At 56.8% G+C, this 15,402-nt stretch overlaps 1 protein-coding gene across 3 annotated transcripts; it reads right to left on the bottom strand.

The window, feature by feature from the left end:
• Positions 1-1,866: 1,866 nt before the first annotated feature.
• Positions 1,867-8,227, bottom strand: CBX4 (chromobox 4). 3 transcript variants are annotated; one of them, XM_039501000.1, is made up of 5 exons: positions 8,069-8,227; positions 7,910-7,953; positions 7,010-7,075; positions 5,139-5,205; positions 1,867-4,142 (listed from the first exon to the last, which is right to left on the bottom strand). In XM_039501000.1, exons 1-5 carry the CDS (start codon positions 8,135-8,137, stop codon positions 2,808-2,810), a joined length of 1,581 nt encoding a protein of 526 aa, XP_039356934.1. In that variant the 5' UTR covers positions 8,138-8,227; the 3' UTR covers positions 1,867-2,807. The 3 variants fall into 3 exon arrangements, with proteins under 3 accessions (XP_039356934.1, XP_039356937.1, XP_039356936.1); XM_039501003.1 differs by lacking the exons at positions 7,010-7,075; positions 7,910-7,953; positions 8,069-8,227 and adding an exon at positions 5,632-5,826; XM_039501002.1 differs by lacking the exons at positions 5,139-5,205; positions 7,010-7,075; positions 7,910-7,953; positions 8,069-8,227 and adding an exon at positions 4,634-4,798.
• Positions 8,228-15,402: the final 7,175 nt, after the last annotated feature.

The following is a 15,402-nucleotide window of genomic DNA, read 5'->3' as shown; positions in this document are numbered from 1 at the left end:
GTTGCCTTGCAAGATTGATTAGAACCCTGTTAGATCTGAGGAGTCAGCACAGCTAGCAGGAGTGAAAATCATCTTTGATGCTGAATAAACACAGGCAGCCGGACGTTTGAGTAAGATGTGGTGCTTTTCTCCCTCCTCCTCTACACAGTGACTTCGCAAAGTCAGACCCACTGAGCATGGGAACGTCCAGAATGCTGCATGTCTAGAGGAACAACAGGCTGAGGTCATGTGTCCTCCTTTATCTCATGCAGGAGCAGAGGCCCAGCTATACTTGGAAACTTACAGAAATAGCCATTCTGGAATAGTTCTTTCCATGTAAAACCCTGTGCGGATGCTTTTATTCCAGAATAATTGTTCCTTTCAAAGAGGATTAAGCTAAAATCTGAAAAAGGTTCTCCATTAAAGACCATCAGCCACACGGGTTATATTGAAACAACCATTCTAGAATAGCTATTTTGTTAATTTCTAGTTAAATAGCATCTCACAGGGAAATTCCAGCATCATTCAGAAGGATATTAATGGCTGGGATTTAAAAAACAGTTTGCTAGTCAACAGTTGCTCTTATTTCCTAGTGTCTATAAATTGTGGATGTCTCAGGGGATGGGTAACTGAAAATAAAGAACCTTTCTCCTCTAGGAGAACAGGCCCAAGTCAGTCCAGATCAGTAGTGGCAAGAAGCAGTTACACTCCATCAGCTGGTGGTGATACAGAAAACTTCAATCTCAGCAGAGAAATTACTATGCTGATTGAATCACCATCTCTGTCCCTCCAGGTAAAAACTAAAGAACACTGATGGAGTGTAGTTTATGGACGCTGAGTTAACTCTCGCGTAACTTAAGTGCATTTTATGCAATCAACCAAAAAGTCTGCTATTTTCAGGCTCTAGGCACACGTACATATAAAAAATGACAATTTAACCTACAAAATCTCCTCCAAAACAGCTGAAGCAATGAAAGCCTAAGTGGATATAGAGGATATCAACAGGGTACTTTTTATAAGCACAAAATTCAAAAGAAAAATTGTTAGATTATTTCTGATACTTCTAAATAGATTTTATGACTATTAATGCCTTGTGGAATGGAAGCTTTACCTGCTCCGTGGACTGGTGATGTATTCAATTATATCAAGTGTCAAAATATTTTCAGAATCATTGTGCTGTAAGCTGTTTTAAAGCGTTACCACTTTGCAATACTCCGTAGAATCCAGTGATTGTGAAGTGAGTTCAAAACCTCTGCAAACTTAGTTAACTTTTTAGATCCACACTATTTGGGCAATTCTGCATAATGAAGTGACAGAACTTAGGTTACAGCATCCAGTAGTGATCTGCCTTTATGGACAGCAGCTGATGATTACAAGAGAAGGTTGGCTGAGCCCTCTTATAGGATCCTCCTTTTTAGATGCTGCGGAGCACCTGCCCTCTCAAAAACCAGGCTCCTGCAAGGTGCTTTGAGGTGGGCACCCACCATCACTATTTGCTTTTGAAAATGGAGGCCCGTAGTTTTAAACAGCTGGGAAAAGCAAAGTGGCCTTCTGCATATGTCGGGCTTCCATGAAGCACAGCCAGAAGGCTGGCATGGAGGGAAGACAATTTCCATTGCCTTAGTGCTGTTTTGTTTTCTCAAAAGATCAAGAAAACAAATGTACGTACAATAAGTTCCTCTTAGGCAACAAGGACTCAACTCTACCTTCTTAATAGTAGAAATATTCTACATGGCTTCAATCTTGCCTAGATAGTTAAGAAAACTACCTCAGTTCTTGCTTTAAATTGACAATACCTGTTTGGGGAAACCCAGCCATGTAAATTCACACCCACAGAGGTCTTTTCAGGACTCTGTATAAGCAGGAACAAATGCACTCCAACTTCCAGTAGTTTTTGTAAAGGTTTATAGTCCTTTGCAATGATTGCATGATACATTTTCTTCCCCCACAATACAGTCCTTAAACCAGGAAGTGCCACTGGCAGCTTAGGCCCCACCTTCTAACAGCTGGTCTTTGCAATCAGATCTATGCTAGCTGCAGAACATCAAATGCACTTTCAACATCTCCATTTAATATTTACATTCAAGCAATTAATAATAGGAAGCTTATAGTTTAGACATTTCTAGTAGCAGCAGTTTCTATAATAGCTTGTTTAGCTTTAGATAATGAACTTATTTTTCACATAGAAACAACACATGTACAGTATCAAAAAATATATACCAGGGAATGGTCCTGCAGCTCATGAAGACAGGTCAAAGGAATGAGACTAACAAATGCTGAATGGTTAAAAAGAACAGAAAATATTTGTTTGATATAGTTTATAAGGGGATCTAGGGACTCCATAAATCTAGGATTTATATTTCATTATATAAATACCTACAAATAAATATATTAGCATGGCCAGAGAGGGACCAGCTTTCAGCTCAAACAATACATTTCAATAACACCACGTACAAACGGGAGCAAGAATCACTCGACAAGTTAGCACTGTTAAAATATAATACTATGTAACTCTGTGAGTAACTGGCCGGCCCCATCCTCATGTGTCCTGATACCTGCAAGTCCTGGGCATGCCCTGGGACTGCAGGGATGGAGCAGCAGTAGAGGATACCCCCAGCATAGCAGGGGCAGAGTCACTGTGTACCACCCACCCCTCCTCTTGGGCAGGGAGGCATCTGGTGGGATTCTCCCTGCATGAGTGCTGCAGTCACCATGGTGGGGAGGGAGATGGGTGTCAGGGCAGTGACAATACCTTAGTGGGGGTCGAGGGGCAGGCAGCTCCAGGATAGTGTCAGGGTCCCTCCCCAGGGGGAGCAGCCTCTGCCCCTTCACACTGTCACATACTCCTTGAAGGTCACGGTCAGGCAGTTCGCGGTCACATCCGTGATAATTATATTTCCAAAGAAGGGCTTGAACTCCTGCAGGGGCTCTGCCTCTCCCTCCCCATCCGCCTCCTGCTGCTGCTGCTGCGGCTCAACTGCCGGCTTCTCCGTCAGCACCAGCGGCACCTCTGGCTTCACCTGCGCCACAGCCAGCTCACACTCACCCCGGGGCTTGACACAGCGCAAGTCTATGGGCTCGTCCAGGTCCGAATCCAGCAGGATGACCTCTGGCTGGGAGGTGGCTGGAAGAGGGTGCTTGGGCCTCTCTGGTGCTTGGGGGCTCAGGCAGGTGGGGGCGCTGATGCTCCGTGAGGTGAGGCGCTTCTTGCCTGGCTCCCTCTCCTCATGCGGCTCGGAGAGGCAGCGCTTCCTGGCGCCTGGGCTGGAGAGATTCAGTCCCATGGGGGCAGGGCTGTGCTCCCGGCTGGGATCCAGGGACCAGGGCACAAGGTTGGGCTTGGTGGTGAGCTGCAGGGGCTGCTCAGGGGGAGGAGGTGCTTCCTTGGCAGGGGGAGCCTTTCTGGGGCTCCCTCCAAGCTCTGTGAGGGGCTGGCCCCCCTCAAGTCCAGCTTTGCTCTTGGGGTCACTGCCTGCCACCCTCTCCTCCCCATGCTTTCGCCAGGCCTCCTGCTTTTCCTCCCCGCCCTTCCTGGGAGTCCTCTCCTCAGTGGTGCGCTTCCTGGGCGCTTCCCCGGACTTGATCTTCACTGCCTGCATGCCATTCTCCATGTACTTGCTCATGACGATCACAATGCGCCCGTTCTTGTTCTTATTCTTGACAATCTTCATTTTGCCCCCAATGCCATTGCTGGTCATGCCATCCCGGGAAGGCGGCCCAGTGCCACTAGACAGGTTCTTCTCGGCTCCATTCTTCCCCTCGGTAGCCAGGTTCTTTACTGGGCTCAGCAGGCTCTTGGCTGGGCTGTGAGCCCACTTGTCTGGATGGGCGACCAAGGAGCTTTTGCTGTGGTCCAAGCAGGCCTGGCTCTGTGGCTCCTTGCTGCTGGGCTGGTAGTGGGGCTCATACATCTTGGGGTCAGGCTGGTAGTGGTGGTGTTTCTTGCTGTTCAGCTGGTAGTAATATTTCCCTTTGCTGTGTGGCTGGTGCTTCATGCTGCTCTCCTTCCCGTTGGGCTGGTACTGGTGGTGCTTCTTGCTGTTGAGTTCGTACTGATGCTGCTGGCTCTTGCCAGAGGAGCTCAGCTCCAGCTTCGGCCTGTTGTCCACAGCAGGGTCCTGTAGTCCAGTGAGGACATTGGAGCGCCGTGCGAACGAAGGGAGCTGCAACACAAAGTCAGCAAGTTTAGCAAGAGCCCATCAAGGGACTGCTTCAGACAAGAGATCAGCACTTCTACAGGAGTCCATGCAACAAGCTTAAGCACACACAGTAAAACGGCGCAGTCACAGCAGCCGGCAGGAAGGGACACTATAGGCCTGAACATATAAAGCTGTGGCCTGTTCCTGACCTAAAGGCTCCATGTTGTTTGAGATTAATTAGAGGAAGTAAAAAGTGCCCTTCAATCAATTGTCCCTATTCGTCAAGGGTAAATCGTAGGTGAAATACACCCAAGGAAAGAGGCCAGATTGCTGAGAAGAGGGGCAGCTAAAAATGCAAACAGCGTCATCACAGCTTAAGAAAGCACTGCGTGTACAGCCACCTTCTTGCCAAAGCAAGTCTTCAGCAAGGCTTGGCATGTAACAGCACTGCATGTTACTGCACCTTCCGTCACATGAGGCAGAAGCTAAGTTTATAACCAGAGACAGATACATACAAATACAATGACAAGATGGGGAATGAGATCTGCCAGGAAAGAAATACCCAGGAACTCCCCTGCAAGGTAGCCACCAGGAAGCGTCTTCCTGCAGCAGTGGGCTCCTTCCTTCTCTTCACTTTTTTGGGGTGTGTCCCAATTTATGCTCATTGTTACACTGAGATATTGTGCATGTTTGATTGAATGATGAAGTCAGATTTGGGATGGGAGGGTGGTTGGTTGTGGAAAGGAGTGGGAGGGGCTTCATCTGGCATTTAAAATTAACAAGGGATTTGTATGTACACACTGATCCTGAGCATGATGAAACCAGCTGAAATTCTCCTCCCTGGAGACAGGAGGAAACAAGGGAGTTTATATTAAAAACAAAACTAAGTGGCTTTAATCAGTCTATTTGGAAAGATTGCCATTTAGAGATTGCATTTACTTCCCTGAGTGTGGCTATTCTCATGCCTGTGCTAAAAATGGGGTTCCTTAGGAAAAGAACATTGTGGCTTATTGAATTCACCTGAACAACCAGCGGCTTCGGTTTTGGTCCTCGTTTGCGGTATCCCATCAGCTGCTCCTGCCTCTCCCTGCAGGAACATAAAAATCAATAGCGATGCAATTACTTTCCTACAGCACGCTGGAGAATTGGGGCGGGGGTCGTTAATTCTCGGTACACATCACTTAGATAGAGGCACATTACAGTAAAGAAGAGAGGGCCAATAGTGTGTATATTTGGGCAAGCAAAGACGTGAGCTGCTGAGGCTTGTACGGGAACTTTTCCGCGAGCCAGCAGGACTTGTCTGTCCTGGGAATAGCCAGCAAGACCAAGGATTTATGCTCAGTCTCCCTCACACACGCACTAAAGACCTCCCAGAAAAAAACAAACAAGACACAGCAAATTCCTCGCTGTGCATCCACATCCTGGGGGGCTCGCTGAGGTTCAACAACCAAGCGCAGATCACAGCGAAAGAAAACGGGATTTCCAGAGAATGCCGGAGCCCAGCTGCCCTCACGCTGTGACAACGGCATCTTATGCAATAGCTGGCAACAAACTTGAGCGCCGGGCAGGGGCAGGGGCAGAGGCAGGGAGCCCGAGCCCCCCCGGCGCAGAAGGCAGGACCCTGGGAGGCCGGGCGAGGTGTGCGCGGCATGTGCCGCCCGGGACCCGCGCAGCGGCGGCGATGCTAATGATCTCATTAGGATTCACAGGACGAGCCCCGCCAGCCGTCACTCAGAATCGCTGCCTTAAAGGCCAATGTCTCCGCGGGGGGAGGGGCCGCTGGGGCTGAATCAGCCAATTGCAGGGGGGGAGGCCGGGGCCCGTCCCCCCTAGAGCGCTGGGCTCCCCGGCTCCGCGGGGCCTGGCCGGATCCTGGGCAGTGCCAGCATCACTGGCTGGCTGCCTGCCCGGGCGGGGGCCTCAAGGTGACCAGCCCCCCCCCCCAGCCCCGTGCGCCGTGGTGGGGGAGGGGCGGGACAAGTATTTGGACCCCCGTGGGAACAGGCCCTGGGCACTGCCCCGCTAGCCCAGGCCGAGAGAGGCTCGCCCGCCCGCGGCTGCAGGGCTGCAGTCAGCGCATCTGCTCCGCGCCAGTGCGCCCGGCTGTGCCTTGGCCGCGGGGTCGTGAACTCCCTCGGCAGCGCCTAGCACTTGGCCCGGCAGGACGCGCCCAGGCAAGGTCGCTCCGGAGCCGGGGAGAGGCGCTTCCCCAGCGCTAGCCGCCTGCCTGCCACGGGCTCGAGTCTACAGTTTGCGCCAAAACACCGCAGGAAATAATGCACCAAAGGCGAGCGAGGAGCAGCAGCAGCGCCGCCTCCACGCGGGGGCGTCCAGTCTCCCCCGGCAGGCGAGCGAGGGGGGCGAGCTGCGGGGACAGGCTGGGGCCGTTAGCCGAGGGTCACGCACCCTGCACCCAGCTGCTCTCCGGTGCACCCAGCGAGCTCGTCCCTTGGAAGGTGCAATCTCCGCCCCGGAGAGAGGTGGTTCTCCTCCCGCCCCGCTATCGCGCACGCGACACCCCCGCCCGGTCCCCGCAGCCGAAATGCCCGGAGCCCGCCCGCGAACCTGCCGAGCTGCGGCCCCGAAGGGGTTAAGTGAAGTTCCGTGACGCATTCACAATTGCACAATGCCAGCGAGCTGCGAGCTGCGCTCCTGCTCGGCTCTGCAAGGGGCCGGGGCCGCCAGTGCCCCGCTCGGCGCAGGGCATTCCGCCTGCAAGGCCCGGCCCCGGGCCGCCCGAGTCCTCCCCCACTAAACCCAGGCCAGGCAGGAAAGTGGCCCCACTGCCACCCGCCCCTTCCCTTCCCTTCCCCCCGAGCCCCCGCAGCGCCTGGGTTCCGCGCCTCCCTCCCCGGCTGCAGGCCGGGTCCGCGCAGGAGCGCAGCGCTCACCTGTTCTGGAACGCGATCAGCAGCCTGGGGTCCAGGATGTTTTCCTCCGGTTCCCACGTGTTATATCTTGCAAGGGGGAGAAGAAGATCCACTGAGCAACCGCCCGGGTCCCCCCCACCCCACGAAGGGAGACGGGGGTGGGGTCTCCCCTTGCCGGAGAGCTGCCAGGGGCCATCTTACAGGTTAGGCACACTGAATCCACGCGCACCTGGACCCACTGCGGAGTGCGCATTTCGAACTCCAGCTACCCGGGGGGGGGAGGGGCGGGGGAGTTTATTTAGCGCCGTTGTTATTCCCGAAGAATTCGAAGCATGTCAGGATGCGATTTCCCAAAGCCCCTGCCCAAGCCCCACTAACACCCGTGGTGCTGATCGGGGTCTAAGCAGCAGAGTCCAAACCCCAGAGCCAATGCCAGCCCCTCCCTGCAAGACTGTCATGCAAACCCCAAATACTCCGCCACCCGCAAAAATCTCCTTCTCTTCGGTGCTCAGAGGCAGGGTTTGCCTCCCCCCCGCCCCGTGGCAGCGCCCCGGTGGCAGCCCCCTGCCTCCTCCTCGGCCAAGATCGGGAGCTTGGGACCGGCGGGGCGTTTTATTTCGTGTTTTAAATTATTTTCCCCCGGCGAGGTTCTGCAATATGGAGCCTGGCTCCCGAGGAGGGAAAGGGGGAAGGAGCCATTTTCTGCTGCACATCAGTCACCGTCTGCCTCTCTCTCCCTCCCCTTGCTCGTGCCGGGCTCCCCGGTCCCCTCTGGCCTCTCCCCAGCCTCTTTTGGAGCATGCACTGGCGGTGGCATTTCCCGGAGCAGAAAGCACCGGGGTGGAGGGGGGGGGCTCTCTGCAGCTCAGGCTGGGCCGGGGATCCTGCTCCTGCCGCCCAGCTCCGCGCCTGGGTACTTACTTGGGGGACCAGCCTCTCCATTTCACCAGGTACTCGACTCTGCCCTGGGGGGGGAGGGAAAAGGGAAGGCGTCAGCTGCAGCCCCGCTGCCTCCGCGGAGCCCCGACCTCCCTCCTGCGCCCCCCGACTCCCCGCTCGCAGCCTCCCGCCCCGCCTCACCTTTCGGATCCGCTTCTTCTCGATGCTCTCCACGGCGAAGACGTGCTCCCCCACCGCGGGCAGCTCCATGCTGGGGAGGGTCCGAGCGCCCGGGCTCGCCGCACTCCGCCTCCTGCGCCCGCAGACACTGAGCTCCAGCCGCCGCGGCACCGCAACTCATGCAAATCCCGGCCGGAGACGTCAGGCGGGCGGGGCCTCCCCGGGCCGGGCTGTCCGTCAAGGGGAGACGGGGCGCGCGGATTGGCGCAGATCTGCCGGGGAGCGCGAGCGGGAGGAGACCGAGAAAGGGGCGGGGTCAGGGGACAGTGCGGGGGGGCTGTTGCGCCGCGGGCGGGGGCAGCGCAGCGCAGCGCAGTCACCGCTGCAGAGCCCCTGCCGGTAACGCGCAGCTGCGCTCAGCCGGGAGCCCCCGCAGCTCGGCGCTGCCCCGTGTCCCGCCGGCTCCGCACCGCGCTTCCAGCAGCGGGCAGCAGAGCGGCCGGGGCAGGTGTCTGCCCCCCGCCCCTTCCGCGGCCAGCGTGGGCTGAGGACCGGCGGGGGTCGGGGGCAGAACTGGGGCAAACGCGAGGCGAGGAGCAGGTCGGCCTGGAGCCCCCCAGGGAGCAGCGGCGGGGCGAGGGGCGGAGCAGGGGGGGTGTTACACGCTTTGGGTAACACTCGATGCAGAAATAATCCCAGCCCCGGGTTCCGTCCGATCCCGCCTCCCCGAGTCCTCCGGCACAGCGGCTCGGGGACACTGCGGCCGGCTGGGCTGCGCGCAGGCTGCGCGCAGAGCGCTTTGAGAGCTGCAGGGAGCGGGGGGCGAGGCGCCGCCGGGGGACCGGGAGAGAGGGCGATGGAAGGGGAGGGCAGCCCAGGGAGAGCGCAGGGCTAGAGACGTGCAGGAGCCGGGAAGATGGAGGGAAGGAATGATGCGAACGAAGGGCGCTATAGAGAAGGCGGGAGGGGACGAGAGGAGGAACCAGAAGTGCTGGGACCCGAAAAGGAAGGGCCGGGAGCTAAACCAGGTTGGCTGGGAGGGGTGGAGGGAGGAGGGCCCCACGTGGTACCGAGAACCTGACTGGGGGGGTGGAGGGGCTGAGAGAGAAAATAGGACTCGGAGAAATGGAGCCGGGGAGTGAGCCGCCGCGAAAGGAGGGGGCAGGAGGGAGGCAGAGCGCAGAGGAGGGCGGCGAGCTGTGGAAGTCGAAGGCCCAGGAGCCCTGGTCTCTCCCCTGCAGCGAGCCCGGGATCCCTGGGCTCTCCTGCACAAAACGGGGGGGTTGCTCTTTGGAGGGTTTAATGGCAACCTCGAAGGGAAGCGATGGGCACAGTCCTGCCCGCAGCTGGGGAGCTCCCGTTGCTGTCCGAGTCCACCGCATCTCTATCGAACAAATTGCCAGCGAAGCCCGGGGCAGCGTCCGCCGAGCAGGGCTGGCAGAGCCGCGCTCAGCACCAGCCGGGTGGGCACCACATGCAACCCGCGGAGCTCCTGGCAAGTGCTGAGGGATCGCAACCCCCGCCCCCTGGCCATCCGTCAGCCGCCTCGCCGCCCCCATGCCGCGGGGTGCAACTCCCTGCTCACCCCGGGACTGGGGAGGAGGGGAGCGAGCGGAGCCGGGGGGAATTCCCCAAGCCCCAGGGGCCTGGAGACAACGGAGCGCTGCAGGGGCTCCGCCCGTTTGCACTGGATCCAGGAAACGCTTCGGAGGGGAGAAACGATTTCCCTGGCCGCGCGTTTGCAGAGTGCGAGGCAGGGTCTAGCTATCTTCCCACGCGCGCCCCGGCGCTCAGAGCAGAGCTAGAATCACAACTTGCTCTCTGCCCTATGGGAAGCCAACGTGCCAGGGCTGGGGCACTGCCGAGCGACCCCTTTCTAGCCCTGCCCTGGGAACCGGGGTGCGGACGGAGCACGGGAAGCTGACCCGGGAATCTCGGGGAAAGGGGCTGTACCGCTCGGCGGGCGGAGGGAAGGCGCATCCTGCGCGCTCCGGCCCTCCAGGCACCGCACAGGACCCGCCCGTTTTCAGCTGCTCGCAGAGCTGTGCATCACTGTGTTCATTTCCCATCTACACGCAAAGGCTCGTGCGGGGCCAGCGGGGACCGGATCGTGAGAAACCAGCCCCGCAGCGCAGCGGTGCCTTCCCGGGTGCACAGCCCCGTGAGAGTGGGACCTGGGCGAGCGCTCCCATCCCCGTGTCACCCACCTGCGCGGCTGCTAGAGAGGCGGTCGGGCTGGGACATTAGCAGAGCCCCGGGCGCCCGGGTGGGACCTGGAAGTGAGGAGACCTGGCCAGAGTCCAGCGTGGAACCTGCGCCGTTGGGGAGAGTTGGCGGGGGGCTGGTCAGTGGACCTCGCCAGGTCCCCCAGCAATGGGCAACAACGTGATTCACCCGGCTGCAGAACAACGCGGGGCAGTTTGGGAACCGGGGTGGCGGGGGGCGGGGGAGAGAATTTCCAGAGCGCCTCTGTGAAATCCCCGCTCGCTGGAGCGCAATGAATCCGGGCCCTTAGGAAACACATCTCCGGACTCGAGTGCTGGGGATCCCGCGTGGGGAGCTCCCCTGGGAGCCGGATTTCTCTGCCCCAGGAGAGCCCTTCCCCCGGACGGAAATACACCGCGCAGGGTGTGTGTAACGCCAGGCCCGGGGCTAGTGCATGGGGCGGAGGGACCGCGGCTTTCGTTGCCCTTCGCCTCCCTTCTTCGCGCGGAAGGCCGGGAGCAGGAGCGGCCCGAGAGGGGTGCGCAGCCGGAGCCTTGGCGGGAGCAAACGGAGGCAGAGAAGAGCCGGTTCTAATAACGAGGGGAAACAATCACATGAGATTTCATCGCAGGGGGAGACTTTTGGTTCTTGTTTCTGTTTAAAGACAATCCCCCACCCCCCACCCCGCCGCGTGTGCGTGGCCGGACAGACTGAGGTGTGAGCGGGAGAGCCCGAGGACGGAGAGTGACAAGCAGTGGCATGCCCCGGGCTGGCGGCAGGGCGCGGCTGGCGAGTAGCGGTGGAGGAAGCGCCCGCTCTGTCCCAGCACAGAGGTTGTTTTTCGGGGAGTCCCGCGGGCTTTCCAGCCAGGGGGCGATTTCCCCACGAGCTTCAGGGTGAAAGCCTCTGCGGATCCAAATCACTCCTCCAAAAGTCCGGGGAAAGCCGGCTTCAGTCTTCCCCTGACACCAGTGGGAGCTGGGCTCGTGGGCCTCTTCCCCTGCCCACCCCACGCACGCGGTCGCGCGTTTCCCCCTTGGGGATACAATGTAGGACGTCGTGGCTCCACCTGAAGCCGAGGCGAAGCTGCGGCCGGGGACTCGCCAGGGAAGGCTCAGAAGAAAGCAGCAAATCAAAGCACGGGGCTGGCAGGTGAATCCTGCAGAGCGAAGCAAGCGCGAGGCAGCCAGGAAAATTACACTTGGCAACAGAGTCTTGCTCTGCGCAGCTTCTGACGTGTCTCGAGGCATTTCTCGGCCTGCCCCTGCCCCCAGCTGCAGGTAACTGGCACGGGCTCGGCTTTGTTCCTTGCGGGGAGCTGCGCCGCCTGCCTGCGCTCCGGGTGGCGTTCCCAGCCACTGGCCCGGGCAGTCGGTTACCGAGGGGGCCCGGCTGCGCGGCTCCCTCCAGCCGCGAGTCGGAGGAGACATTTCCCCGAAAGCGCCGTGCAGCTGGAGTCGGGCGGCACAAAGCAGGATCCCTCCACCCCAGTTAATTAAACTACCCTCCCCACGCGGGTTTTCTCGGCGCGTGGAGGCGCTTTGGGACCCGCGGAGATACCGCACCCGAGCATGATCAGTGAACGATTCAGCAGGAGGCTGAACCCCCCCCCCGCGCTTTAACATGCCCAGGAGGGCGCCCCAGAGCCCGCCCAGAGGTGCCGAAGCTGGAGCTCGGGGGTGGCTGGTGACCGGAGCAGGAAGGTCCTGGAGCTGTCCCCGCTGCCCAGGCCGGACACGCTGCCAGAGGCTCCCCTCAGGTGTGCCGGGGGGCCGGTTCCGAGAGGCCAGTGACCGCGAGGGGAGCTCCAGGGCAGGCGGGGAGACTCCCTTGGGTTATTCAGTCCCAGGGGTCTCTGCCCCGCTCAGCCTCAGGCGGCTCCTGTATTGTGAGGCGGGTTCCTGGGGGCCGAGGGTGCAGGGTCCGCAGTGACTCGGGAGAGCAGAGCAGGGATGGGCTCTGGGCCCCTTTCACAGGGGGAGGGACGGACTCTCCGGACGTCCCAGCACAGGGACTCCCCGCTCACCGCAGGGTTTGTGATGCCAGCCAGGCCGCTGGCGGCCACGTGTGAAGTGCGGTGCCTGGGTCGGAGAGCAGCGGAGCTCCAAGATACTAGGAGACGGGCCATTCGCCCCAGCCCCGCCCGCCCCATTAGCAAGTCCCGGCCGCGGCAATGAAGCGGGCTGGGAGCAGTCAAGGAGTTCTCTGCTCCTGTCTCCAGCCTTCCCGTAGGTGGGGGATCTTCAGCGCGAACCGCGTGTGAGCAGGGGCCGCGAAGCACCGGGCTGGGATGATCTGGACTTGCCCTGGTTCTCCGTGGCAAAGATATAAAAGCGCCCCCATCTCCTAGCCTCCGCCTGCAATTCACAGAGGGGCTTTCAGCCCTGCCTCCTTCCTTACAGAGGTGCGTTTGTTTTGCTAGTGAGTGGGGGGGGGGGAAGGCGATCAAATGCCCATTCATTTTCCAGCTGACAATCGATGAGCACCCTCTCCTGCGCCTGACACCCATCCATCTTCCCTACCGCTCCCGTGCAGGACAGGGAGGGAGGCGCAAAGGAAGAGGACTTTGGCAGCTAGTAGGTGGTAGCTAGCAAAAGCCGGCCAAAGAGGCCAGGATGGAAATAGTAACGATTTAAGGCGAGGGCGAGTCCTTCTGCAGAAGGAAAATGCGCAGGAGCTGCAGCGGCGCACGGAGCGCAAGGGCGGAAGAAGCCGCGCAAACGGAAGAGCGGCGCTGCGGCCCCACAGCAATCTGAGGGAGAAACAGAGGAGTCAAGGGCAGGGGGCGGGCCCGCACATCCAGCTGATCACCTCACCTTCCCCCGGCCCAGGCTCCAGCGCCCCATTGCCGTGCAGTTCGCGGAGTGACTGCTGGGGGCAGGGCTGGAGTGAGTGGAGCGGGGTATAGCTAGCAGGCTTTGCTCCTAGGCAGCTCAAGGCGCTTGTGGTCACCCTTCTCCTCCACCTGGAGCTAGCCAGAAGACTCTCCAATGCGGGGCCTCCATGTGAAACTCAGGTTTCAGAGTAGCAGCCGTGTTAGTCTGTATCTGCAAAAAAAACAGGAGTACTTGTGGCACCTTAAAGACTAACAAATTTATTTAAGCATGAGCTTTCGTGAGCTAAAGCTCACTTCTTCGGATGCATAGAATGGAACACACAGACAGGAGATATTTATACATACAGAGAACAAAAAAAAAAAAAGGTATGTATGCAATGCAAGAGAGAGATCAATTGATCAGAGATCAGCTATAGCTAGCAAAAAAAAAAAAAAAAATAATTTAGAAGTGATAATTAAGATGGCCCATGGAAAGAATAGGAAAATAGATTCAATTGGTATAATGACAATACCATTCCCACCCATTCCTTCCCCAGTCTTTGTTAAAACTGTTTTATGTGTATTCTAGTTTTAATTCAATTTCAGTCAGCTGTCTCTCTTTTTTTTGTTTTTTTTTTGTTTTTTTGTTGCAAAATTGCCACCTTCAAGTCTGTCACTGAGAGTTTAGAAAAAGGTTTTTTTTTTTTTGATGGTTTTTTTGTGTGATTTGATTCCATTTGTTGTTTTTTTGTTTCTTTTTTTTTTTTTTGTCCAACAATGGTGGCAGAGGCATGGGCAGAGGCATGGGCATTATGCATGATGGGATATCATGCAGTGTGTGGATGTGCGTGTGTCTGATGTGATGTGTGATGTGATGATTGATGTGATGTGATGTGGTGATGTGGTGGATATGATGGGACTGGCATCATCGGCAGCTATAGGTGGGTTAGTTAGTTGTTAGGTTGTATGTTTGTTGGTGGTGGCGGTTGTATTGTTGCTGGTGGGCTCAGGTTGGGAGGCTGTCTATGTCTATGTGTCCAGATCTGATGTGAGATCTGTGAGAGTGAGGAGTTCAGGATAATCTTTAAGATGATGGATTTTGGATGATTGCTTGGGTAGGCTGTAGGTAGGGGCTGGTGGTGCTAGTTTATTTTATTTTTCTGTCCCCATGGCTGCTATTGAGAACATCCTCCCACCCCGAGCCCTGGCCAAACAGGGAGTCAAGAGCAGGGTTACAACCAGAGTGCCCTGGCTTGAGAGCAGGGGCCAGGCCAGAGCAAAGCCACCTGAGAGGCAGACATGCGGAGTGGGCTGATCTGGCTGCCAGGGGAGGCTGTAACCCCTTCCTTCAACAGAATTCCTCTCCCTCACCCCAGTCCTGGTCACAAGTGGAGTTATCCCCTCTCCCTACAGCTAGCAAAGGCCAGGTCTCCCTGAAATCCTGGCTGCCTGAATCTACCTGGGGAACAAATGGACAGCGACCAAAGCAGCTGCCTAGTTGAGATGATCTCTAAATAATGCTCTTGTCTTGCAACCTCCAGGAGACTTTCCAGTAGTCACTTAACACAGGGCCTCCGCTGCCCACTCCCTCTCCTGAACAGCAAACTCCCAGACAGGCCTGATTTGCCTCAGCTTTAGAGTAAAATGAATCCCTGCCCCGAGGGAGTGTAGGAGCCATAGACATCGCTTAGGTCCTGAAAGCCTTGTGCTGGCTCTCTACCTAGACTTCAAATTCCAGACTTACACTGGTGTAAATAAGAGCAGATTGAGATCCTCCTCCTAAGTGGGTGAGTAGATTACTCTGCTCCATAGATTTAAGGGGGGAAACAATGAAACACAAAGTGAAGTTTAGTTGGAAGATTTCATTGAGCATTTAGCTGGAAAGAAAATGACAGAACAAAGAAATGGTTCGTCACTTACAGGAGGACTACTTTGTAATGAAAGGCAATGTAAGTGTATAACAAAAGGGAGTGCTGAATGTCACCTGTGTCTGTGCTATCACAGAACCGAGCCAATCAAAAGCAAACCGATATTACAATTTTGATTTCCCTGGAGGTCTGAAGGGGCTTAATGTAAGAATTATTATCCATTGGGAATAGCAGCTGAAATAAAGCACATACTGGAAGGATTATTTATTTATTTATTTATTTTTAACTAAAGAGCAATTTTCCTAAACTATATTTTCATTGACATGTATGCCCCTACAGCTCGTTAACCCCCTTTGACATGCCAACCTTCTGCTATTAGCAAAAAAGACAAGTGGAGCAAAACCAAATGTTTGCAATAAAACTAAGTGCCAAGGGAGTGGAATGCTGTGATGCAACCCCCCCAAATC

Source organism: Mauremys reevesii, linkage group 15, assembly GCF_016161935.1.
Source record: "Mauremys reevesii isolate NIE-2019 linkage group 15, ASM1616193v1, whole genome shotgun sequence".
NCBI lineage: Eukaryota > Metazoa > Chordata > Testudines > Geoemydidae > Mauremys > Mauremys reevesii.
Note: the sequence above shows the minus strand (reverse complement) of the source record. Positions and strands in the feature narration are given on the sequence as shown.